Source organism: Apaloderma vittatum, unplaced genomic scaffold, assembly GCF_000703405.1.
Source record: "Apaloderma vittatum isolate BGI_N311 unplaced genomic scaffold, ASM70340v1 scaffold42208, whole genome shotgun sequence".
Lineage (NCBI taxonomy): Eukaryota > Metazoa > Chordata > Aves > Trogoniformes > Trogonidae > Apaloderma > Apaloderma vittatum.
Genome location: NW_009733194.1, coordinates 1 through 25781, shown reverse-complemented (window position 1 = coordinate 25781; position 25781 = coordinate 1). Strand labels below are relative to the sequence as shown.

At 38.9% G+C, this 25781-nt stretch overlaps 1 protein-coding gene across 1 annotated transcript; it reads right to left on the bottom strand.

Moving 5' to 3' along the window:
* Positions 1 to 3995: 3995 nt before the first annotated feature.
* On the bottom strand, positions 3996 to 25305 carry IQCE (IQ motif containing E). Its single transcript, XM_009875769.1, has 22 exons — positions 25252 to 25305; positions 24657 to 24704; positions 23956 to 23998; positions 22687 to 22827; positions 22276 to 22407; positions 21223 to 21293; positions 20427 to 20540; positions 19702 to 19752; positions 19106 to 19176; positions 18811 to 18883; positions 18611 to 18660; positions 15848 to 16002; positions 15295 to 15350; positions 14768 to 14976; positions 13887 to 13991; positions 13020 to 13122; positions 11479 to 11574; positions 10810 to 10833; positions 10138 to 10233; positions 8978 to 9108; positions 8110 to 8246; positions 3996 to 4126 (listed from the first exon to the last, which is right to left on the bottom strand). The coding sequence occupies exons 1-22, from the start codon at positions 25303 to 25305 to the stop codon at positions 3996 to 3998; spliced, it is 2091 nt and encodes a 696-aa protein (XP_009874071.1).
* Positions 25306 to 25781: the final 476 nt, after the last annotated feature.

Sequence of the window (25781 nt, the reverse complement as noted above, 5' to 3'; positions counted from 1 at the left end):
TTCTGCTAAGAAATCCAGAGCATGTCAGTGGAGCAGAGAGGGAAAATCAAAAAAAGTGAAATTTAATTAATATATTCATCAAACAGATCATTTATCTTGTACTATTATAGCTGGTTTAATCCTACAGTGAGGTCTTCAGAACCCTGTAGACTCCTTTTCTCCCCCCTAGCTGACAGCAGATCAGTTCCACCCAGCCCTCTGCGTGTCTACAGAACTACCAAACCCCAGCCCAGGGAGATCTCTGCAGCCCTAGCGAGTTCGAACACTGGTTACCTACTATGCATCCCTCCTACCATGGCTTTCTGAGAAGTATACATCAATAATGCATTTAGACATGCTTTTCTTCTCTGGCAGATTATTTTGAACAGTCACCACAATGATTTCTTTTGAATCTTTTATCTGATTTTCACTGGTTTGGTAACTGGTCAGCGTGATTGTTGCAACTCACAAGCAAGCAGCACAACAATAGCTGAAAAGACGTAAATGGAACTTGCTGTGCTCCACACAAAACCAAGTTATTTTTGAAGCAATGATATGGCTTTTAGTCAAATAACTACTTCACAGGATTTCTTTACTGAATAAAACACTGGAAGGAAGAATGAAAGCAAAAGCCTATCACCTTTTTCAATTCCAAAGTCTTCGGTCAAGAAACACTGTTCGTTCCTGATGGGACAATATTGGCTGTGTACTAAAGCAGAAATTTCACGACCTACTGTTTAAGTTCTTGTTGCTATCAGCTCAGGAAAACAGTCAGAGGTAAAAGGTCACCCTAGGTGCAAAGTGAGAACAACAGGAGTATGAAATAGAGGCTGGAGAAGCAACACAAATACAGCAGAAATGCATAAACAATTCACTTAAAAACTTTATTTGAAAGTTCAACAATTAAGAGAAAATACATCACAATTGCTTTAGTTTTTAAAAGATCCCAAAATAAATTACAGAAAAGACTTGCACGGTTCTAGATATTAAAAAGATAATAAAAATGAATGGCGCTCTCATATGTCAAGATTAATCCTTTTCCATTTTGACTATATTAAAAGTTGCCTGTGCAGGGATTATTTTTATAGCTATGGCAGAACACAGTACAGTTCTCCGGTCTTGATGCCTCAGTAAAGATTTAGAGGCCTAGGCACTTAAGGGCAAAAAGAGATCATCGAGAGAGATGACATCCCATAACAGTCAGATCTCGATATCCACTCGTGCGATCTCTAACAAAACACCACTGCAAATTGCAAACGGTTTTAATTAGGCAACATTATCCCCTATACGTGGAACAGAAAGTGTGCTGTTAGATTACGCAGGTTACAGCGCTGTTTAATTTTAATTCAAGACCTTGACGCCCCCACAAGGTTCCCAGTGCTTTCTACAGAAGACATATTTTTCAGAAACTGAGTATGTTTGTATTGGGCCTACCTTGACAGGTTTGAGCCACACTGATTTTTACTGTCTTTAGCTCCCTGTTAATGACAAACATAATGTTTTCCAAAATAACTTTTTCTTCCTTCATTACTCCACATTTCTTCCCAGACTTGCAGGTGCTGGCATTCAAGTATAGAAACACTGAGTGAAACCTAGCGTCCAATTACTGCTCCTTTCAATACATTCCATTACAGTATATAACAAAACATTAAAGGCTACTGATACTGTGGAAGTTTCTTCTGCTGTACCACACCAAACTCCTGCTGTGCAGTGAGCATAAAATTATTTTCCAAACTAAGATAGGAGTCTGAAGGCCAGCTCAAGTTAAGTATCAGATTTTCGATAGTTAAGAGATGTCAGACTCAAATTTAGGAAGGTCTAAACACATTTTCATTCATCCCAGAAAACGTTTGCTCCTTTTCACGCTGATTTCTGTCTGTGACTTTGGATCATAGCAAAATATTATCTCCTCTTTATCCCAAACCAGTCTATTGACAGCATATATGCTCAGTTAAAACCAAGTCTTTCTACTCTGTACCCTAATACTTTTGTATCGCTCACTACAGCACAGTAAAAGAACGACATCTTCATGATGGTTGCTGTCCAAGTATCTCCTGACAGGATAACAGCCAGGTAGGTATTTTCTATCAGTCTCAGTCCTGACACACTTCACACTCTCCCTTTAACGTGTCAGGGCCCTCAGCTCTAGTTACTCTCTCTGGAGGGATCCATGACAGAGTCACAGCTACAGACTTGAAATACGATACATAACCAACTCTCATTTGCTCTGCCTCTATTTAACAAAATCACTCTTTTATTACATCACTTCCAGAAAAAGGGGGCCTCAGCTTCTGCCAGGAGGATTCTACCCCTTTCATTCATTTTATATATATTTTTTTATCCATTCTGCAGATGACAGTCATGTGACCAAAGTACCAGCAGGAAAAATTTACCCAACGGGAGTGTAAATTACATACTTCAGACTGCTTTGGGTATGGTGAGCTCCCAAAACTGCCTTGGGAAATAGCACAGGCAGCATTTCCACTGATGGGATTAAATGAAATCAGCTGCATTGTGCTGCAGCCATCCAGTTTCCTCTCTGGCTGCAAGTACTGGCACGAACTCTGATAAGCCTCAGATAGCGCTTCATTGAAATCAAAGAACCGAGACAGCTCTGACTTATTAGTATTCTGTGAAACAGTGGTGACTGTTTTTTAATTTAAAAAAGAGGAGGGAAAAGGTGATAAAAATCTTTTATTAAAAAGGGTGCTTTCTGTTTACAGGAGTTTTTATTATTCCTTGATGACAAAGAAACATCAGGGTCTCCACCAAAGCTTTGCTGCATGTTTGTAAAATTAAATTCTCCTTCCAGTAAATTTCATCTAGTTTATCTAGTTCACCTTAAAAAAACCTCACACATATCGTAATGCCTATGAAGAATGCTGACATGATAGCAAGAACTAGAAGCTCCTCCTTCCAGTTAAAGATGTGGAAGGACTCTTCTGACCATATTCTCCACAGCCCTTTATGTCTTTGGTCCTTTCACAGACAATAATATTGTCAAACACTTATTTCTGAGTGCGGTCTTAATTTCCTATATATATATAAAATATGTGCACATGCAAAGTATTGAGGAGAGAGATCAACAACAGCAAAGCAACGTTAGACTTAAAACCCCTCAGCACTCACTGTATGAGCAATCTAGTCAGGTGAAAGTTTCAGACAAGGTGACATAAGCTAAAACACAACATAAAGCAACATGCCTCCTACATCAAGTGTTTTCACCTATTAGAGATGACCCTGCATAATCCACTTATATTTGTGATGCATAAGCAGAAAAGGATACCGTCACCAAGGGTATCCTTCAGAGAACACTATTATGCACCCTCTCTGACAAATACAAAAAAATTGGTTACATGATCAGACATTTCAAATATAAAATAGTACTATAGCTATTATAGCAGGCACACTCAGAAAAAAGCAATAAATAAGAAAACCCTGCTGATACAGTAGGCCTAGAATAGCCCTGTGATAAAGAAATGGCTTTCTAAAAGCCTTTAGAAGGTCTGTGCAGACTGTGTTTAGTATAAAAATTAAAACAAATTAAAATATGACACTGTGCAATTTTTAAATAGAGAGTACCTGGTAACAATACATACACAGGCTGAAATTGGAGCCGTATCATTAACCACTGTCCAGTTCAATGAATTATTTTAGCCGACCTGATACAAAACTTTGTTTGACGTGAGATAGCTTAAGGCTTTATTGCTTTCTTTTAGATTTGGCAACTGAATTTATAATCCTTATTATGAGACTAAATATTGAAGTATTTTGGTTTAGTTTTTAAATCTAAACTCTCTCTGCATAACAGGAGGATAAGGTTAACAGTCAGTCAGCCGCTTTTAGCCACGAAATCTACCGAGATGACATATCAATTATTTATGGTTGAAATAGTGACAACTGTCATTAAAAGGGGGCTGAATATCTCCCCGTTTTCATCTTTGATATGCTTTATCTTGGCAGAAATCATTCTGTGAATTGAATATTTCAAGATCACCAGAGCCTGTTACAAAAACTTAGAAGTGGGTGCAGTTTTTCTTTGTCTGCAGCAATGGAGAAATAATGACAATATCATCTGAATCGTCTGAGTGAGCTTCATCCACAGACAGAGGGAGAGGAGGCTGTGATTGCTTCTCAGAGGATCTGGCTGAAATAATTACAAAGGAAACAAGGTCATCAATAAACAACACTGACAAAAACAAGCCCTTGTGGGAAGTGTAATATTCTCTGAGCCATTAAGTTTCCAGAATTACCTACAGTTACAAAAAAACTCTGATCTATCTTTTCCTGCAAACAACTACTCCTCTTCCTCTTTAGTGAAAGAGCGTGCGTGGCAAGTGTTGACGTACTGACCACACATACTTGTCTTATTGTCTTTAAATCTTTGCAAGTGGTCATGCACCACAAAGTAAAGCAATTTGATACTGAAGCCATCTCGGTTCATAAAAACAAATACTTATTAGATGGCAAGAGAAGGAAAAATTGACCCAAGTAAGTTTAATCCAACTAAAAAGGTCACAATGAGAACTTGAGTCAGACACAGAAAATGGAAATCAGTGAGGAAAAAAAGGATGGAAGCTCTTAGTGATTGTCCTTCACACTTTTATCTGTAAAATACCCAAAATTATTCATGTGCTGCACTACCTTAATGACAATAAAAATGGTAACCACCCTTGGTGTGTTTGGTTTTTTTGTGGTTTTGCTTCTTTGTTGTTTTTCTGGGTGTGTGATTCTATGCAGCTCATCAATTCCAACACTTAAAGAAGCACTCAGGGTATGAACAGATACAACCCTAATAATTCCAGTAAATACTAGAGGGATAAAATATATATATATATACACACAATACCCCTAACTTTTGACAAGCAGAACCAGCAGTTTGTATATCCTCTGCAAGAGATCTATGAGCTAAACGATGACAGCTATTAATACCCCCTTGCACAATACTGCCCCCTCAGCTACACTTATTTTTCAATTTAAAACATCAATTCTGTGAAAACACTATCTCCCACAGAAGAAAATCAAGATGACCTGTGGCAGAAAAAGAAAACAGACAAGTAAGAAGCTGTATGCTGAGATTTTGACACCAAAATGGAAGGGAAAACGGAGGGCATACAGAGAATATTGCTTGGGGAGTAATATTCTCTCCACGGGTCTCACAGTGAAATAAGAGGTTTCTGACACAGGAAAAAAAAAAACCTCCTGGTTTGGAAGAGAAGGCACATAGAGCAACTGGAATTTGGAATAGAGAAACAGGACCAGAACCAGTCCAGAAATAGAAAAGACAGTGACAGACAGAGAGCCTGTGAATGGAAAGACGGAATGCAGGGAGGCTGTTCCATTGACCTCAAGCTGCAGAACCAAAGCAGCACATGACTTCTTCAGAAAAATTCTCCTCTGCATCAGTCAACAAATAACGTACGAGTTATTTTTTTCAGGAAGATATCTGAGCCCATGGTATTGGCGATAAGGATGAGCAAAGAGAACCTCCAGAAGCAGGCATGATAACTGGAACATGCAGCTCCAACAATGAACAGATATTATATATGAAATAGCTTAATATTGTCCAAAACGCTCTTGATTATATCATGCTCTTGATGTCTGAGATTTTCTTGTCCTCATCTTCAGTTTAATATGCTTCTGAGGGACAACTTTATCTTTGTGCTTGTGACGGGGCAAACACTGATTAGACTTCAGGGTTGTATATAAATTCCTTATGATTCAAAAAAAAAAAAAGTCTCAAATGAACAGCTGTATCCAGAGTGGCTACTTATATTCAGAGAGAAATGCTGCCCTTAGTCAAGATTGCTCTGCATGTACAGAACATACTCTTCCTTCCCGCCACTCCCCTGACAGAAAGAGACAAACTGCTAAGTTTCACAGGCTGAATTGTTATTATCTGTTCCACTTCATGGGACACAGCAGAAATGGCTTTACAAATCTCCAAGTACTGTCCAGATTTTGAAGAGAAGCAAAGCAGCATTTGCTGCTTGCTTTGCATTTGAATTATATAACATTTCAAGGCTATATCACTTTTGCCTTTTTTTTTTTTTTAAAAGAAAACAGGAATACAGAAATTTATTTTAGTGGATACATGAGGTTCTTTACAACACATTTTCACCTTACCCATTCCTTTCAAAATAATGCCAGAAGACTAGTGAAATTAAATTACTTACTGCAATACATACTTCCACTGAAAATTTGAGATCATTGCAAGATCCAGAGATCACAAAATGCAAGTCTGGCCTTGGGACAAATGAAGCAAATGCTTGTTCAACAGCTGCATGATTTAAAGCTAAAGGAATTTATTTAAATCATTCAGCTGTTAAACAAGCTCCTTTTTCTCATGTACTCCCCAAGCTGCAGGATGACAAGTGAAATACATTACGTCGGGAACCAATTTTACTAGCAAATTTTTACGTCAGTCATGAGCTAGGAACGACTGATGATGGCCTTCCAGTTAACTTTAACCTGTCTAAGCTACATCAATTGAACACCAAAAACCTGCTATAACCAAACAGACCCCTGGAGCCAAGTGGTCAACATTTCTTCATAAGGTGGCATTTACATCAGAACACTGTCCTGCCTGCAGCAGGTTTTCCCTGACTTGTCTTTCGCGAGAGTTTGGTTAAACTCTCCATTGCACCACAAGCTAAAAACTAGAGAGCTCTTCAGCACAAGATAGTCTTTTGGGCAGTTGTGCAGTTACAGAAGCACATACCCAGTCTGTCTCTTCACAGCTACTGAGATACAATCTATCCTCATCACCGATTTTTGAAAATATCTTCCATATTCGTAAGATCAAAGCAGGTTATATTTGCTGCTGATCACAATTTCTCCTTTTTTATGTTCACCAGAAAAAGACTGCAAAGAAAACAGTTTGAATACTTATGGTCTCCTCTCTGTCCCTTCCAGTACAAATTCTTCCAGAACTTCTTCACCCATCACTTTGTCATCAGACTTTGCAATAAAAGTTAGCCTTGGAGACTTCAGAGCTAGCCAGTGACTGTGCTGTATTAACATGCATACTATGGCATTTACCAGACTAGCTTAATCTTACACCCTTCTTTGTGCCTTCAAAGCACTCTTCCAGAAGCACAAATCATTAGGACCTCTGTATTCACAACCCCTGCAAATCTGGCTTATTCCTCATTTCATATCTTAGAGAAACAGCCGCAGCTGCTTACAGCATGCTCTGATTCTGAGCAAGTCTGCAGGGACTGCCAGTTTTTCACTGACAAAAAACAAGTCAATGTTTCTCAGGTCACCCTCAAAGTTGCTCTTTTTACTCCAACTGGTCCATAAAAGCCTGAAATATCTCACTCTGGATAGAAACAATCTTTTTCAATTTGTTTTTAACTCCTTTGAGTTAAACTGCATGTCTAAGATTGTCTTCTCTGCATCACTGTTTTGCATTTCCTGCTCAGTGCTTCTAACATCCTCTTAAAAGCCTCTTTGGCTTTAACTCCATCTTCTCACAAGCAGCACCAAAGAACTCAGGAAGGAAAGCAAATGGCATAAGAGCCATAAAAAAAGACAGACATTTTCCCAGTTTGCATTATAGCAGCACTAGTTGGCAAGGCTATCCAGGAGTTCCATTTTTCCCCTTACTGCAGCAACTTAAGGCTGCTGAAAAAAAAAGTGACTAAATACACATGGCTGACCAGGATGGTTCGTTTTACCAGATGTCTGTCCGCTTCAGAAACTAAGTCAGGATGGTGAAAATACTCTCAGCTTGTCCATGGCTTTGGGCCCAAAATGTAGTGGAAAGTACCATACCACAGCTAGGGGGCTGGGAGGACTGAAAAGGAAGCAAAGTTGCAATCCAGGGGAACACCATGTTCCTTGAATAATTACCACTCACACTAAAGAGAGACCTTCCAAAACACAGCTGTGACAAAAAGGCAAAGCACTGTGAGGAAGCTGGTACTGACACTATCAGAGCTTTTATTTTTATATAAGGGGCTGCAATGTAAGGGACTTGCAATGTCATCCAACTGGAAGAAGTGCACACAGTGTGCAAAGTGTCCATTTGCGCATGTATGTGAATGTGCAAATGTTTTCTGTAAAATTGTGTGCGCACCCACTCAAAACACACATACTTCTGAACACAAAGGGAAATGAGATTACCAGGAAGAGAGGACATGGTTGAAGGAGGTCTTTGGGGTGCTGCTGCGACCGGTTTCTTCTCTGCAACATGAACTGCAGAAGGAGAATCTGCTTTCTCACTGGGTGCACTGGACACAGAGGGCCTGCAAAAAGACACACTGCATAGCGCGAGGCAGCCTGACTACAGAGGGTGTGCTGAGAAGTTTCTCACGTCGCCAGCCTCCGAGAGAAAAAATCTTGTCTCCTGCAGAAGTGAACTCAGACACAAGTGAGGTGACAGCTATGTAAGTCTCCTTGTAACCATGGCAGCTTATATTAAAAACTTTTGAAGCAGTAAACCCTGGAGAGAAAGGAAGTAGTTTTCAAGCCACAGTCACTACGAGCCTAAGCAGTAAGCAAATCACCATGGTTCTCCCGAGCTAAAGTCACTAAGTGGTATTCTAGCTTCTCCCTGTTCTTCCTCCACATAACCCTTAACTTCTACATGTCAGGGCTTCAGATTCATTTATATTAAGTGGGCATATTTGCAATCAGTTTAATGGCAAGTGTAAGTTTTATTTTGTGGAGTTTTTTTTCCAGAAAGTAATTATTTTACTTTACTTTTCCTCATTGCTATTGAAATAAAGAATGGAAGGCATTAATAGATTGTGGGAATACAGCTGTCAGAACATGTAGCAGGATATGGGAAGACTACTGCTGCAACACGAAACAGTTTTCGTTGCATACCCTTTGAATTTTCTCAAGACCAGAGCCACCCTTGTTGGAACAATAGCCTTGTCTTCTTTCTCTGCCAAGGAACCCACACTAAAATTCTATAAAAATGACACTTCTCCTGTAATAAAATCATTTTTGCTACTGCATGCTGCAGAAATATCTAATCCTCACTTACCTCTCCTCAAGCAGTATTGTACGGGCCAAGTGAGCCCTGAAAATGGACTGGATGAACATCACGATCTCATCTCTCTCCCCACAATCAGAAACCAAGCTCAAGGACTTTGACATGGAAGACATGCAGGAGTTCTGCAAAGCAATCAGATTAAAGAAAAATGACTGTTTAGATTGCACAGAATCTTGACAGAAACTTTCACAATCTTACTCCTGGTTGTAAAAGTGGCAGTAGAGCAAATATTCCCATCTTTTGGCTGGCAGTCTTTAAGGTTCTATAAGATTAAATCAACAGGAAATGCAAATCTGATCATCACACGTGCTTTGAAGCATCTATATTCAGTTAATGAAAGAGCAGACACCTGGAAGGGAAGTTCATTTATTTTCCAGGAAGGAAACCTTTCAAAGCCAAAGGAGGTAAGGCAACCCTCATGACAGATGCATTTTCTGCTTGTATCAAGCAGAAGTATTCAGTCCTACTACACTGGGCCAGTTTACTTAAATAAAGGTGCATGTAAACTGCAACCAGGACAACCTGGAGGGAGAGTTACAAATTAACTTTAGCCTGCTAAAGGTACAAAAGATGTTTATATAGTTGGCAAATCATTTACAGAAACTAAGTGTTTAATTGGTAATGAAATTTTTTCATATTTAGAACTGAGCCATCTGGAGCAAGTTGTGACAAAGGACATGACAAGCTTTGGGCTGAGCATGCAACACACAAGATTCCTTTACTTTTCAATCCAATCAAAGATGCTTTCTAAATTCTTATTTCTGAACATCAGTGACACAGGTTTGTCTACTACGACAAGGATTCATTAGCAAACACTTGAGAGCAAACACAGTTTTCAATAGCAGTCTGAATTCAAGAGGTAAAGGTACGTTATTAGGTGAAGGGAGAACCAGAAACAAAGAGCAGACCTAGCTAGAGTCCATAACGTAGAGAAGTTACAGTTTTACTTCGAAGAAAAACTGTGAACTAGAGAAGATGGAAAGGAAGGCTAGGGAGTGAGGCCAGTATACTTCTGGAATTATGGTGGTGCTGTCAAGTAGCACATTAAAACTTCACCAGGTGATGCAGAGAATGAAGTCTGGAAGTACAATATTTCAGACTGTAAACTAAACCAACGGGATGCCCGGATACCCATGTGCCCCAACAGTTACCTTGTCGGGAGATTTTGCAGCAGGCAGCCTGTTATTCAGTAACAGCTCCTGTTGCGCTAAATGCCCTCTGAAAGCTGCCTGAAGCACAACGACTGCCTAGCGTGGAAAGAAACGAGTAGATGTTAGCTCCTTTGAAAGACAGCAGCTATAAATTAAAAAAGAGTCCAAAAGGAAGAGGAAAATAACTTTTCCCCATGCAACCAAAACTCACTGATGGCTTGACATTTTCTTGTCTTTAAGAGATACATGCACATCCCCAGAGTACCACATTCACAGGTACTCTGCTGCACTCCAGAGAATCCCCAGCCTGAGATAGCCCATACAGCTCCACCTCCATGGTAAAAATTCAATCTGGGAAGTGTTTATGATTGATCTTACCAAATGCAGTTAAGTTCTACCTGCCAACACTAGCCTATATTTCACAAACAAAGCAACACGCTCCTATTTCGGTATGAGCTTCTGGCTATCCAGCAGGCTCTGGTACAATCAGAAATCAAGCTAGGTCTGGTAGACCATTGTGATGATATTGAACATGTCTTACCTCTCTACTCAGAGATTTTACTAGATGCTCATCAACAAAAAGCATACCGATGTAAAACAATGTGCTTGCATCACATAGTTAGAATTTTGCAAATTAATTTGTTCTTCTGTTTTGCTGGGTGTCACACTCACCTCATCCAGTGCAATTTCTTCTTTCTGAAATGAAAAACACCTAAGTTAAAACTTGTATGTATTTGTGATATTACCTAATAAATATTTCCCAAATTTTTCCCAACAATTAAAACACACCTCCACCTGATAACTCAAATAACAAACTTCGGGGGTGGGGGGAAGCAGCTTTTATCTTTAATTTCTCAAGTATTCACAAGGCCCACCTCACATGGCAAAAGCAGCATTATGTCACTGTCCACAGAACAAAATGTAAGGTTAACATGTTTTTTCTAGGTCATTTTGTCATAGTTGAGAGGAACTCAATACATAAAATTTCCTGATTTCTTTGGAGGATTTCTGCAAGGGGGATTTAACTTCTCAGTCATACTCCTAAGGAAGCAAGAGCAGCAGTGTTGCTTCAAACACTCCTACAGTTCTCTGCTCACCCAGACTCCCAGTTCAGAAACTGGCTCTCTCACAGCCGAAACAACATGGTTCTAGGGAGCAAAGGCAAAAGAAGCAGCAGGAAGGAGCTGAAAAAAGCAGTGGAAGAAAAGATGGTGGTAAGGAATCATACTGAGAAGCACTGCTGCAGGTCCTGCAGCCCAGCAGCAGGCTACTGTAGATGCTAAACAAAAGTAAGATTCAGAGGGCGATGATCCTCACTGTTCCCTGATAGAAGAATCTCACCTTGTTTCGGTACATCTTCCACTGTCTCTGGATGATTTTGGCTGCTTGTTCCTTCCTGTGATCTTCTTTACCTTCAACCACGCAGACTGGTGAAGGCTGCAAAGGAGAATCTTGAACTTAGAACACTAAAGACAGCTACAGTGAGACACTTTCCCATTTTAGCTGTTAGAAGAACACGGGAATGGAAATGTTTTCATTTAAACATACTCCTATTTTTCTACGCATTGCTACAGCAATAGGAGCTCCAACAGCGGAACCCACTCCTGTGCTGATCAGACATGGTTTGTATGTTATTGACAGACCAAGAACAAGTGCCAGGACACCCAATTTTGCAATTCTTCTCCAGGAAAGGCTGGCATTTGTTAAGTGAGGAGCTCTCCGGCAACTCTGGCCCCATAACCATGTGTTGAAACTTACTGATGAATTGGCCACCAAGCAACACCGACAAGACAGAGACCTTGTAGAAATTGGCATAACTTCTGTCTTGAAGAAATTCATTGGAGGAAAATGAAAGAAACTAAGAACATAACAAGACATTGTTCCAGTTATTTCTTCTGAGGTGTGGCTGCATATTCCACCTCTCACCATCTGATCCTTTTGATCCCTAATTATCCCACACTAATTGTCATACCTCCCTTGCCAAACAAAAGTGAACTGCAATTTTAGAAGACTAATTTAATTTGTTGGTGTAGAGTTCTAAGTAGAGGAAAAAGAGATTTTACAGACTTTGAAAAAACCCTCTTGATTCTGTGAAGAGGATTTATTTATAACCTAAAACCGCTGAGTTACAGCCTGAAGTTTAGCAAATGGATCATGTTATATTAAAAATGACAACCTACTATTAACATGAAAAATTGGTAGGAACTTAGTGATAATTACAAATAATGGGAACATTTCAGTAAATGGATGGTTACTGGCCAAGAATATATATAGTCTGCAGAGGAAAAAAGAGCTGTTTGTTGGCTGTTTTTAAAGACTCAAGTTACTTAGTATTCAAAACATCATCTAGCATCCATCAGCCTATAACATACAAAAAAGAATCTAAAGAATTGCACAGTATATCAAAAACCAGTACCCTCTTAAGCTAGTGGACGTTTTTATTCATATTTTTTACTACCTCTGTTTCAGGGTCTATTTATTTTTAAGCACAAACAATCAAAATCCCAAATAATAATTTTCAATTAGTTTTTAGTGATGATATACAAAGATATAAGCAAAATTAAAAGTCTTCTTTTTTTAAGTAAGACGACCACTTAAAAGTGTATGACTTTTGCAGTATTCCACTGAATAAGACAAAAAGCCATGGCAAGGCAGATAATCACTAAGAGAACAGCTCAAAAAAACCATGTTCAGTGGTGATTATTGAAACAATTTATCAACAAATGCTGGGAATTAACCATCATTCAGAACTCCCATGACAAGATTCAATGTCTCTCTGAAAAGACACAACTATTAGGTCAATTTGCAATATATTAGTTAGATGCAAGGGAAAATAAAAAATAAAATAAAAAAAAAAAAATCACAAAACCATGTGTCTGTACCTTACTGAGCTTTTCTGTTGTATCTTCTGCCATTTGTGTCTTCTCTTCCTCCAATTTTGACTCCAATTTCCCTACTTTCTGTGCCAGGTTCTGGATTTCCTCACTATGGTTGGAAAAGCAAAAATACTTATAGCTAGAAATTTTCTGTTGATCCTGCTTTGAAAATACTGAACCTAGCTCATGAGATTTGGTGCCTTTTTTTTTTTTTTTTTTTAAACACAGGTCAAAGTGGGGAGAGTGCTCAGATAACATGATACATATCCTTACAGTAACAGACATGTAACACCAGGTCTCAAGTTGTGATAGCACAGCCTTATATTACAATTAAGAAGTCCCAGGGTTACAGTGGTACCCTTGATACTATTAATATTGCATCTAGATCTGCTATAGTTGAGCATTTGTCTGCCCACATCCTTTTTTACAAAGCAGTAATGAAATAACTTGTTTTCCGTCATCCTTGCAGAGGACTATTACCAACAGCTACAGAGAATACACTAAATAAATAAAGTAATGTATTGGCAATGGTCTAGAAGTATAGCTTAAGGTAAAAGATACTAGTTTTTTCTTAGAAAGAGGAAAAAAAAAAAAGTCTCTGACCTCAACACAGCAGCTTGCTTTCTCCATTTATCTTACAAATTTTTACTATAATTTCTTATTTTTACTATACTTCTTACTCTTCCACTTCCTCCAAAACCACTTTGAATTTCTTCTCCTAGTAATTTACTCCATCCCTCCAGAACAGTTGTGCTCAAATGAATTTCCAGCTTCCTGCAGTTCAAATGAACTCTTATGGATTTTGAGCCACTTGAAAAGAGAATTATACTTTCTTTTTGTTCTGAAAGGATCTACTAATACAAAATGTGGCACCTTAAAATCTGGTCTTCTGTACTCTTTTCTTCCATCTTATTCTGACACTTCTGCAGCTCCAGCTCCACTTCAGTCTTAGCCTGGAGTAACTGCTGGACATCTAATCTACAAAGGCATAAGGGAACCAAAGCAATACTTAAGACATTCACACTTGAACACAGTAGTTATTTTTTGCTTAATCTTCTAAATAAAAGAAAAGGTTCTCAAATTTCTAAAGTAACTGTGTGTTTAAGTTCTCCTTTTCAACAAAACAAAACGCAAGCACACATTGTTCAGAAGCCAAAGGCCTCTTTGCACGCTCTCACTAAGCATTTTCCTTCAGGGGCGAGTTGACACGAGAGGCTGTGCCTCATCAGCAACGCACGGTTGTGCACACGTCTCTGCTCACGATCCGATTGACCTGCCTGTCCTTATGCACTGACACACCAAATGAGTCCAAGCATTACAAATTGCAAATCAATTGCTTACTGGGGAGAAAACAAGTCACAGCGCATCCTGTGGCAGAAGGCAGGCTTAAGTGGAGAAAGTGGTGGATCAGGACAAAATACGACAAATTCTGACAGCAAAACACTTGTGAGAAGTCCTGCCTAAAGTGAAATATAACCCTTTCAAAGGCTTTTCAGTTTCGATGGCAAAAAACATGCCTTGAAAAGTGAGTTAGAAACAGGCAGACATTCTCATTTTCCTTTTTTTTTTTGCAGCACAATTTTGTAATGCTAGTAGGACTAGAAGAAAGTTTTGAAACAAAAATTGAAGGGACCCTCAAAATTTGCTTTCTTGCTGAAAATATGAAGGACTTGTGACACAATTTCATCAGGCGATAGGAAATAATCAACTCACACCTACAGAAGAACAACACCTCAGGCAAGACTTGCACTTACTCTCTATTGAGTAAGAGATTTTGAAGTGCCTTCCTGTCACTCTTCAGTTTCTTCACTACCCGTTGGAGGCGACGACATTCCTCAACATGGTCTACCTGTTGAGAGACTGGATCACCCAGGTCTACAGAAGGTGAAGACGACACAGCAAGTAACTGCGATGACTCGCTCTCTGCTGACGACACCCTGGTGTTCTCCATGGCGCAGACTTTCTAAACCAAGATAAATTTACAGGAACCCCATAAAACAAAAAAGAAAAATAGTTTTATGCTCAATTTAATTTATTTAGGCCATGAGAAAAAAAATCAAACAAAAATTAATTTTAAAATGTGCATCTGTATGTAATAAGCATGAGAAAAGAAAAAAAAAAAAGAAAAGGAAGGGCACACGGTACAATATTAGTTTACATGTACATGCCAGAACGCACAAGGCTGATACACTGGAGGACTAGGTGCCATAAGCATAAGCCAGTGGTCTTGCATTTTCTGCTCAAAGACAGGTAAGATGTCCACATGATCATGATTACTTACTTTTTCTAGTTCTGAAATCCGTCTCACTAGCCTCTGCTTGCTCCATTCACTATAATCTAAATACAATAACACGGTTTTAAAAATGAAACTGTAGCAGTGAGTTAACGTCACTCTTGCTTTTCAAAACTTCTGTCCATATAGAGACAATCTAAAGATCTCTGAACCCTAACTTTAAATAAGCAGCAATGAAAAATGGAGAATGGTCTTAAAAGATCTGACTTCTACACCAGTTAGCTCAGAAATCAATATAAACCAGTCACATTCAGCAGTTCAACAACTGAAAAGCAGTTTTCCAGTGAAACGTTAAATCTTCAAGTGATTCCAGTCCAGAATTCTCAGGAATAAAGGAAATCAGGTCTGACTGGAGCAGCATACTCTGAAGTCAGAGAGAGACTCCTGTAAAAAAACTTCTCATTCCAACCTCTGCCTCTCCTGAATCTTCACCTTTGTAATAACTCCCTTCTTTCTACGATTGTAGGGTCCTGCTCTCAAAAACATCTTTCAAATGTACCTAAACCCCTTGGTCTACGTTCACCAACTTTTAAGCACGTACTTTTTGTTTTACTGGAAGGAGAACTGCTCAGCACATGATCTAGATCTTCTTTCAGCCTCCGATTCTCACTCTGCAGTTCCTTGACGTTCCTGGATAACCGCAGGACAGCAGCATTCAGTGCCTTTAGTCGTTTTTGGGTATCTCTGCCCTCTGTACTTGGAAACAGGGTCAAAACCAGAAATTTAACTTAAAAGCAGAGAACAAAGAAGCAGCATTAGGAGTGGAACAGCCTCACTATTCAAGTCAGCTAGCTAAATTATTGCCTCAGCTGCCCCTCAGTAGCATTTCTCAACATTTTTTACTGGAGGATTTATCTACTCCTTTAGGAAAAAACAAGAAGAGACCATCTTGCTCAACACTTTTGCAATTCTTTTCATTTGCGTCAAAGAAAGAAGATACTTAAACTTTGAAAATTCGTTTATTACTTTTACTTCCTCCCCTACTCTGTTTCACTAACGCATAAACACAGGTGCTTCTATGAGTTTTACTTATTAGGTTTTCTATCTCTTCTGTTAACCAACCTTATAGTGCTTTACCAGTGCTCTGCAGACCACTGATTTAAACACACTTAACTTCAGCCAATTGGGAAACTCCTCCGGAAAAGAGAAAGTTAACCTGCATGTTCTGAATTGCTTTCTTTCACTTAAACAGATGGAGATTGGGGGAGAGAGAGATAGCTATTCACAGATGGAATAACTCTCAAACCAATCCGACACACAAGTGAATTTTCAAACAACTGCGATTGCCGCTCTAATGTAAAAGAAACTATTCCAGTGAAAGTAAACCCCAGAGAAATTTTTTTCATTTAAGATACTTTTCAATCAATTAGAGATTTGAAACAGATCTGAAGAATACAGCTAACATCAACACGATAGTAATAAGAAGAATCTGAAAAACGAAAGCCTGCTATGTGTTAAAAGTGCCTTTTTAATTTTTCTAATAAAAGGGGGCAGAAATCTCAGCTCCTAGATGCACAGTTTTAAAGTTTGTTCACAAAGATTTCTAGTGACATGTAATACTTGTTCTTCACTGCTAGGATTCTTAAAAAATCTAAAATATTTACTTCTGGAAACAGAGCTCTGAAGTAACTGATGGACCTGCTTTTGGACAAAGGCCACTGCCAATCACAGACCAGTTTGTGAGGGAATCTTACATCCCGTCCACTGGAATAATTAGCACATCAGAGTGAAAAGCTGAATCTAATTTACCTTTTGGAAATTACAAGGAAATTAAGCCATAAAACCCCCCAAACAAATACATCTGTCCAGATATCATGCATGACTATTCATACAGCTGTACCAGCCAGGAAGAAAAAAACCCAACCAAACAGAAAAGTAAAATCGAAACACAACACATCACCAAAACCAGGAAGTGACAGGAATTACAGAAATCGTAACCATATCAGTGAGTGACACTATTTTAAGCCCATCAAAATCTAAATGAAAGACCTGCAGACCCTTTTGAGGACTAGTTTCTAGCTACAAATGGATACTACAGCTTCACATACAAATAATCATATTTCAGCATTAATACAGAAAAAGAGGAGCTCAATGTCATTCACTTCAGCCAGAAATAACACTGACAAGCATCATGAAAGAAATGCTCTCCTACAACTCTACGTGCCAGAGTCCTGACCTTCAACATCATTTATTATTTCAGTCCTCAGCCTCTCAACTAGACTGACAGTCATATAATGGAGAGGCTGCCCTGACCACTGCTTTTTCAAGGTTACAAACAAACGAGGACAGGAAAAAGACCTGATAACTGATTTTCACCCGTAAATGGCTTACAGCCTCAAAATGCTAGTCACCGAATGTCTGAGCCAAGAGATTTTTTTTTTCCATCTTCTTTTTTTAAAACAGTGACAGGACAACTTGCAGTTTTCAGCCCACAAGAGATATTGAATTAGGAAAACCCAAGTAGTGTATGTAGTGACCCATAAAGAGTTCTCAGATGTTTCTATCAATCCAAATAATTACATCCCAAATTAAGACAGTTGGCTGTACTTAACACTAGGAGGGCAAGCATACTTTGAAGTGGTGTGGTAACAAATTCTCCTATCCCACAGGACCATTACCCTCTTGTCAGCTCAAATAACAGTCACTTGCATGGATGCTTTTAATTTGCTTTCTTACTGCAGCTTTGTCTTTTGCCTTTGTGCTTTGATTTTTACTTCCTCTATAAACTGCTCACCCTCACTACCACGTACACACCCACGTACTAGTGACAACAACTAGTACAAGATTCTCTGACAGGGTCTTACTAGAGCCACTCACAGATATATGACAAAAGCTACCCTGACCTGTGGATCTGTCTCTCTGTACCACAGGAAAATAATGGTTTCTCTAAAATACCTGCTTTGCAACATACACCCTAGAGCAAGATGCAAAACTGACACGACAGTAAAATGTCAAACATGTAGTGCGCTTGTTTCAATCACCAGTGATGTCAGAATAAGCATGATTCTGGGGAAAAATGGATTTTATTTGAGAGATAAATTTTCAGAGCTTTCATGTACTTTCTAAACAGCCCTAGTATTTTTTCCACATCCACAAAATGATCTATCTACCGAAACAAAAAAAGTGACCAAGACCTATGCCAGGGCTGTGAAGTCAACGAAAGCAGTACTAAAAAAGCATATCCAGCAATCTAAATGACAAAATAAACCATTCCTGTGTGGTTGTTTTCCATCAGTTAAAGTAGTATATGAGTGTTATCTCAAATACAATACACAAATATTTGTCTCAAAAGAATTAAACATACTTTTTCCTCATAGTCTCAGATTTTGCCAGGAGGAGTTGGAGACGATGAACCTGTGAAATACGAAATACAGATTTCATTAAGGAGCTAGCTGTGGAAGCTGACGTTGCTAATGCAACACGTTTGCCCATTAGGTGACACCCCAGTTATATTTTGACTCAACTCCTCTCCAGTATGCACATCGAAGCACCCGTCAGACATACCTCTTCGTAGTAGGTTTCCATTGCCATCCTCATTTCTTCCAAAGTAGAATTCTTCATGTCTGCCTGGAATTTGCTGAAAACAGAATAATACAAAAATAATCCGGTCAGAAGAGCAAAGGAACCACAATATCTGTTGGTTTACAAATTCTAGGTGAGTGGTTTAGAACTGATAATACATTCTCAGAGTTCATTAAAACGTCTTAAGGAATGGAAGACTACAGATGAGAAATAACACAGATTTCAAATTTCCTTTATTAACTGATCCAACACCAGCCTCCAGTCCCCCAAGACACACCTAATAGTGTTGTCTTTCTCCTTGCACTGTTGTTCCAGCTTGAGAATCTTCTGCTTAAATTCACTGACCACCTAAAGAAAGAAGAGTTCACGAGTCCCAGAATAATCCACCTCTTCACAGAAGTTCTATGTCTTCACAATCTTGCTCTATCTTTATAAATGATATCTAATGAGACACTCCTACATAGTTCAGTACTTAGTAAATCATACACATCTGCTACCTTGTGACAAAGAGAACACTTCGAGAAGTCAGACCCCTAAGTTGTATCTGTGGTAATCTAACTAGCTTAATAGTATTTATACACAATCTTAACAAAAAATAACTCTGCCCATTGTCCTGCTAAATTCAAAGCAGTAAACAATACGGAGGATATTCCCTAAACAGATTCAAGACAATGACAAAGACGACTCCCTAAAATAACATTAATTCCTCATCTTTGTTACTGGTTTCTTACCTGACTATAGACATAACGGTTATGTGATTACCTAATCACTTATTCTTTCTTACTTCATTTTATTTTTTTTAAATCAGTTGTTTCAGTTTGGCAAGAAGCACGAAGGAAAAATTAAAGCAAAAGGTAATGAAGAAACTACTACCCATCCATTATCAGTCTTCTTCTCTGACAAAGCTCGTGCCAGCTCAGAGCCCTGCAAGACAGATAAAGCAAGTGACCAACCTTGCTACCTTATTCTACTGCCAGTTCCTTCCACAGAATTTTCTAGCCTACTCATCTCCACAGTCATTTCACAGTCCAAGTTCTCGTCCTGGCTTGAGAATACCAGGATAAAAATCCCTGTGCTCATTGTTTTATATTAGCACACTTCTCCCCAGATGTAGGTCTGCATGCAGGAAGTGACAGCCATAAGGAATTCAGGGAAATTCACGTCTTCTAACTATGATCCTAAATGCATCTCAGCCTCATGGGTCTGACAGCGAGGCTCATCTTTTGTTTACTCCTCCAGGTCTCAGCCCCACATCACGCGAGATGTTAACTCCTCGTTGCTCTCAGGCAAAATGTTCAGAAAGTGCGCCTCTGAAGAGACAGACTTTTAATTTTACCTTCAGAAATTAAAAGATCTTTGCTAAACAAACTTATCTACTCAATACGGCATGATCTTCCTTTGAACTGAGCTGGACTGGTGAGCTGAGACACGTCAAACAGAAACTCCTTCACACCAACCAAACCCCTCCCATACTCAAGCTCAGTATTCCTGGGAGCCAACACATTGCAGACTCCTGAAATCTAGAGAGACAAGGAGAAGAGGATCCCACTGCTTGGCAACTCCTTTGCCCAACTTTTATTCCCCCAATAAATAGTCACCCTGAAAGGATCCAACAGTTGTTCAATCTGTTTGTCCTTTCTATTGTTCTCTTCTTCTAGTCGACGAAGCTTAGTTTTCATTTTATCTCCCTCATTTTTCTGAGCTTGTATTGTCTAAAAGAGGGGAGAAAAATCATAATCACGTTTCAGAAACTGAAGCACATTGACTTTTCACATGGAAACACATTTTGGTGCCAATAACAATCTAATTACAATGGTCAGGATGAAGCAAAAGAGAAAAAAAACAAACCAAACCATCACAGTGGATCAAGGCTGACAGATAAGGGAGGTGACAGGGTAAAGATAAAACGTTTAACAGAAAGACAACCTTACACAAATGATCTACAACAGCCAAGATATTTGCCTGTAGGTATCCCTAGCATTCAACACACCCAGTCCCCATCTTTCATACACTGCATTAAACTGACAAATTATTAAAATGTGATGGACAACAGCAAAAAGAGGGGTGGGGGGGGGGAAAAAAAGGTGGAAGGACAAAGAAACCAAACATAATGAACCTTTTTAGCATCCAGCTAGGGCCATGGTTGGGGTTCTGGACTGGGTATACTTCAAGGCTTCCACATCCAGTACTCAGAAGTATCTATCACACCATAAGAACCATGAAATTGCCTTAAACAGACATAAGTTTAGTTTAGCCTTACATTACAAATGCAAAGGAATGTGGTGGATGTCCCAGCTGTAGAAACCAAAGTATTCTAAACCAGTAATGCCTGGACATCTACAGGTGGATGAAGCGACGCTATGACTTTCTGTGTAAGTATCAGAGACACTGTACCTTTTTCAGTTCTATAATTTCATCATACATATCTTCTTTTTCTTTGTAGTCAGGAGTTCCAGGAATGTAGCCTACAGAAGAAGGCATATCAAATAAGCAGATCTGAAAGTAGTATTTTTGATTAACCAGAAATCTTACACTTAAAGGAAAATATGCAGAACAGCACCAAACTGGAAAATAGGCTTTTTGGGGTTTTTTTCAGAATAAGAAAAAAATCAGCTAGGAAATTAATTTTAGAAATTGATGTGAAACAGAAGTGTTACTGTACGAAGCCTTTGCCAGATTTTACAGCAAATTTCTCCTCATTACTTCTTTTCTCTCTGGTGCTAGATTGAAATATCTGTCTACAGAAAGACACTTCACAGAAGACTGCAGTCTTCTCATTCCAACAAATCAATTACTTAAAAATATTTCCAAAAGATGTGCAGAATACTTTTCTCTATTTATGCCTTATGTGCAAAAGCCTACCACCTTTTAAAGTTGCCAGAAACTGTATAATACCAGTAACAGCATAGATGTCATTTTAAATGGAAGTGGGATTTTTAGGTTTACAGGTCTCCTTTGAGCAAAGCAGGACAAAAGTTTTAAAGTTCACTCTTCTCGTAAAACTCAATTGATTCTAATATCACAACCACATGAAAAAACACTTTCTAGAGAAGTAAAAAGAGTCAATTACAAAGAATTTCAGGCAAGCAGATGGTTTCCATCAACGGTTCCTAAGCTATGTTTTGCAAAGTCACAATAAATTGTCTACAGCTGGCCCATTGAACCGCATTATATTTGCAACATTTTCAGCTGCAGACGCATGGCAATTTGCAAAAAGTTCTGAAAGCCAGTAGTGATTCATTGCTCAAAAAGATTTGGAAACCCCTGCCTTCTCCCGTTTAGACATCTCAAAAAGTATCTCATGGATCGTATTTTGACACAAATATTTTAAACCAGGCTAAACTGAAATGGCTCTTGCTTTACTAAAACTAAGATCTTAAGCAACGTGTGTTTTTACACAGAAAAAACATCATCAGCTTTTATCTACCACACTATTACATAGTTTACCGTTACTAGAAGAACGAGAATGTTTTGGCTTCTTCATTCCTAGAGCTTCCTTCAGATATTCTGGAGTGCTACTAGAAATGTTAGTTCGTGTATACCCCATGACACCATCTGATTTCAGAGGATGGTTCATTCCTGCCAACAAAAAAAGGAAAAAATGGAGAAATCGTGGATAATTGTGAATTAAATTTGTGGATTTATTCTGAGCAAATGCAACATGGAAAGTTCCAGATGCTGTTAATTACTCCCTCTATAAATTCCAATGCTCCAAAGCAGATAACTCTAACCAAGCAAACAAGGAAATTACTTCCTATGTAGCCTATAATCAAATATAAATCTATTTTTTAAGATCTAATATGTTAACCTGTCCATAACACAAAATTTTATCCACACATGCAGATAAAGTTTCTGTACCTTGCTTCAGTGATCCCAGCCACATCTGCCTTGGGTTTTTTATAGCTGTATTCTTGAGACGTGCACTGTCTGTTCCCTGCAGAGACTGCCGAACTGCAGCTTTCTTAGGATATAGTTGTGTGCTAGAGCTGTATGGAGACTCTGTAACAAAAGAAAGCATCTCAGTGTTCTTAAAACGCCTGAGGTCACAAAAATTCTTTCTGTCTTGTGCCTGAAGGTTCCCAGACACAGTTCTATTACTTATAAAAATAAGATTCAACAGCATACTACACCATAGCTTATACAGAGCAATGGGATATTCACCAAAAAACCCCAATAATGAATTAAAAATCCAATTTCAAAAAATGAAGAGGCTTAGAAAGAGGCAGAGTGACAGTAAAATGACTCAATGCATGCAGAAATATTTACATGTACAGTTTGGATAAGCATTCTTATGATACTTGCACGTCTAAATCCATACATTAAATTGACCTTTCCATGAATGTATATGCAAATATCCTATGAATGAGAAAAATACGTATGGCTAAACAGACAGAGGTAACTCCATAGCTATTATAGCCATTTGCAATTTTCTTGCCATAATTAAAGAACAGAATTGGTCTGATACAACTGCTGGGGAGCCCCTCCCATTACTACTTCAGGTATTGCCATCAGGTTCAAACATCACCACCAATTCCACTTCAGACTATTAGTACAAATGTGCGCTATACAGGCTTACTAGGTAGCCTTCAAATTACTGAGAGAAGTACATACAGTAAGAAGCAATGTCACAGACATCACAGCTTAAATTAAATTCCACCATTTAAGCAAGCAAGGGGATTCATGAAAAGAAAGAAGGTAAGATGTGTATGTGCCAGGAGAGCGTGCCTCTTCCACAGCGTAAAGCAACATTTACAAGTACAACCGTACTGGATGGTAGGTAGCTCCAGTAATTCTAGATTCTTTCTACACAGCAAATATCAGCATTTCTCCAAAAAGACAAAGAAAGAAAAAAAAGTCACAACGTTTGCCATTAGAAGGGATAACATGAGAAGAAAATAGTTTATGCTAAAGAATCACAATTAACTCATAAACTTCAATATTTAGCCTATAAAAGTCTAATTTCACAAGTTACAGAACAAATCTCAGATAGGTGTGCTCTGCACACACCAGCGAATAATTCTAAAGAGAAAAATAAGATGTTTCAAATATATCTTCCAGTTTCTGCGTACCACGATATATCTTGTTCTGCAATAACAGAAGTACAAGAAAAAATCTTGGAACACTTACTTGGTGACTTTGGAGGCTTGTGAAAAATTTTCTTCTTTAACTTCTGGAAGAGAAAAAGGTTTTTTTTAATATATTTACAATATTTTATTCTTCAAAGATTTCAGTGTATAATCTCAGAATTGGCTTCAATCTCCATTTTATATGAAGATCATTTGTTCTAACAACACAAGATCTGCTGCATAAAAAAGAGAATTGGCAGCATTATATATATGCAAATTTCGCTACAGAAACGGTCACTGGAATTAAGCTGGTGCCTACTAAAGTTCTACGCTACAGACAAAATACAGTCTACTCATGCTCAGAACACTAAGGCCTTCCCCATCAGTATTAAACACGAGTAGCAGCAAATTCAAGATGATCACAGAGTAGAGGCTGATCTGTAGAACCATTTAGCTAAATAATGGACTTGCTCAATTCCATTAAAATGCTGTAAAATTATGACTTTGGCCCATAACTTGACAAAACAGCAGAGAAAGCCAAAGATCATTTGCAGCCCCCAGTGCTGAAAACTTGGAAGTCAGAATTACATCTGGAATTAGAGGAGGATTTTGAATCGAACTACCTTGCAATAACATTGGTGGCTTTTGTCTCTGAAGTGTGTCTTACCGACCAGGAGGCATCACATGGATTTAAGGTGTGCAAGAACATGCTGAGAGGTCTTTTAAAGCATTAATCCACAACATGTCATTAACAGAACTCACCATTTCTGTATCTGATTCACAGGTTATCACAGACAGGCTGTCATCTCCCTGGGAAAGAGAGACATTAACTGTGACATTTGCTACTAAATAATTGGTTACAATACACATCCAGAAAACCTTTTACTATCACAACAAAGTCTGAGTGCAATAAATTCAAAGGGTAAGCATGTCACCACTGCTGGAAAAAAACAGCATCATCTGCTCTAACACAAACATTCCGTGTGATATTGCACAAGTCACTTTAGACTCCTGCTACAGACACACACACTTGAGTGCACACAGCGCTGCAACAGCTGGACCCTCAGGTGCCCCGTCTTCCACAGTCCTGGTTCTGCATGAATTCCTCCACCAGTAAGAGATAAACAGCAACTCAATCACTTATCCCCTTCCTCGCTCACTTGTTCCTACTATTGCTATGCTGTGGGAGTGTTCAGTAAACTCAACAGGAGTGATTAGGCTGAGGAAAAAACTTCACAAACCACACAATCAAAAAAGCAGTTCATTTTTCCTCAGAGGGAGCTGACAAGTTTCCCTGCTTCTCAAATGTAAGCATATCCACAGCAGAAGGAAAATTTCCACTTTGTTTTCAAACTACCTGAATGTATGCTACCCTTAGGGAAGGAACATTTTCACCCACCGCTGACTCCATGGCGCTCACAGCTGCAGCGCCTTCCTTTGGACAGATGCTGATGTATCTCTGCAAGGGGCAGGGTGGGCTGAAGTATTCCGAGAATCCTGGCCGAGCAAGAGCTGGGACTGACAACTACAGGTGCTGGCTGAGAGGGGGCAGGTATACATCTCACACACTGTGCTATACAGTTTTTCATTTCCTGAGGTAGCGTTCCTTGCAGCACAATGATTCTTTTATTAATTTTAAGGCCTTTTTATCACTCAGGGAGATCTTTCTACCTAACTGCAGCTATCACATTAGGAATCATGGAACAAGGAAGGGACTCAGCCTTGAAAGGAGATGGTAAATAACAAAACATTCACCAGGATACAAACATGCAACAACAAAACCACTGCCGTCCTTGGCAACCTCACAGTCCCTTTGCTCTTTCAACACACGCCCAAAAGCCACCTACAAGAGACAACATGAGAACACGGTGGCTCCCAGCAAGGGGC

Excerpts from the sequence above, each read along its gene's own strand:
- IQCE (XM_009875769.1), bottom strand. The coding sequence starts at position 25,305 with ATGGAGTCAGCGGTGGGTGAAAATGTTCCTTCCCTAAGGGTAGCATAC. Across the intron at positions 24,705-25,251 it reads TAAGGGTAGCATACATTCAG|GGAGATGACAGCCTGTCTGT; the intron begins GTAGTTTGAAAA and ends TCTCTTTCCCAG. Across the intron at positions 14,977-15,294 it reads GGATTTCAGAACTAGAAAAA|AAAGTCTGCGCCATGGAGAA; the intron begins GTAAGTAATCAT and ends ATCTTGGTTTAG.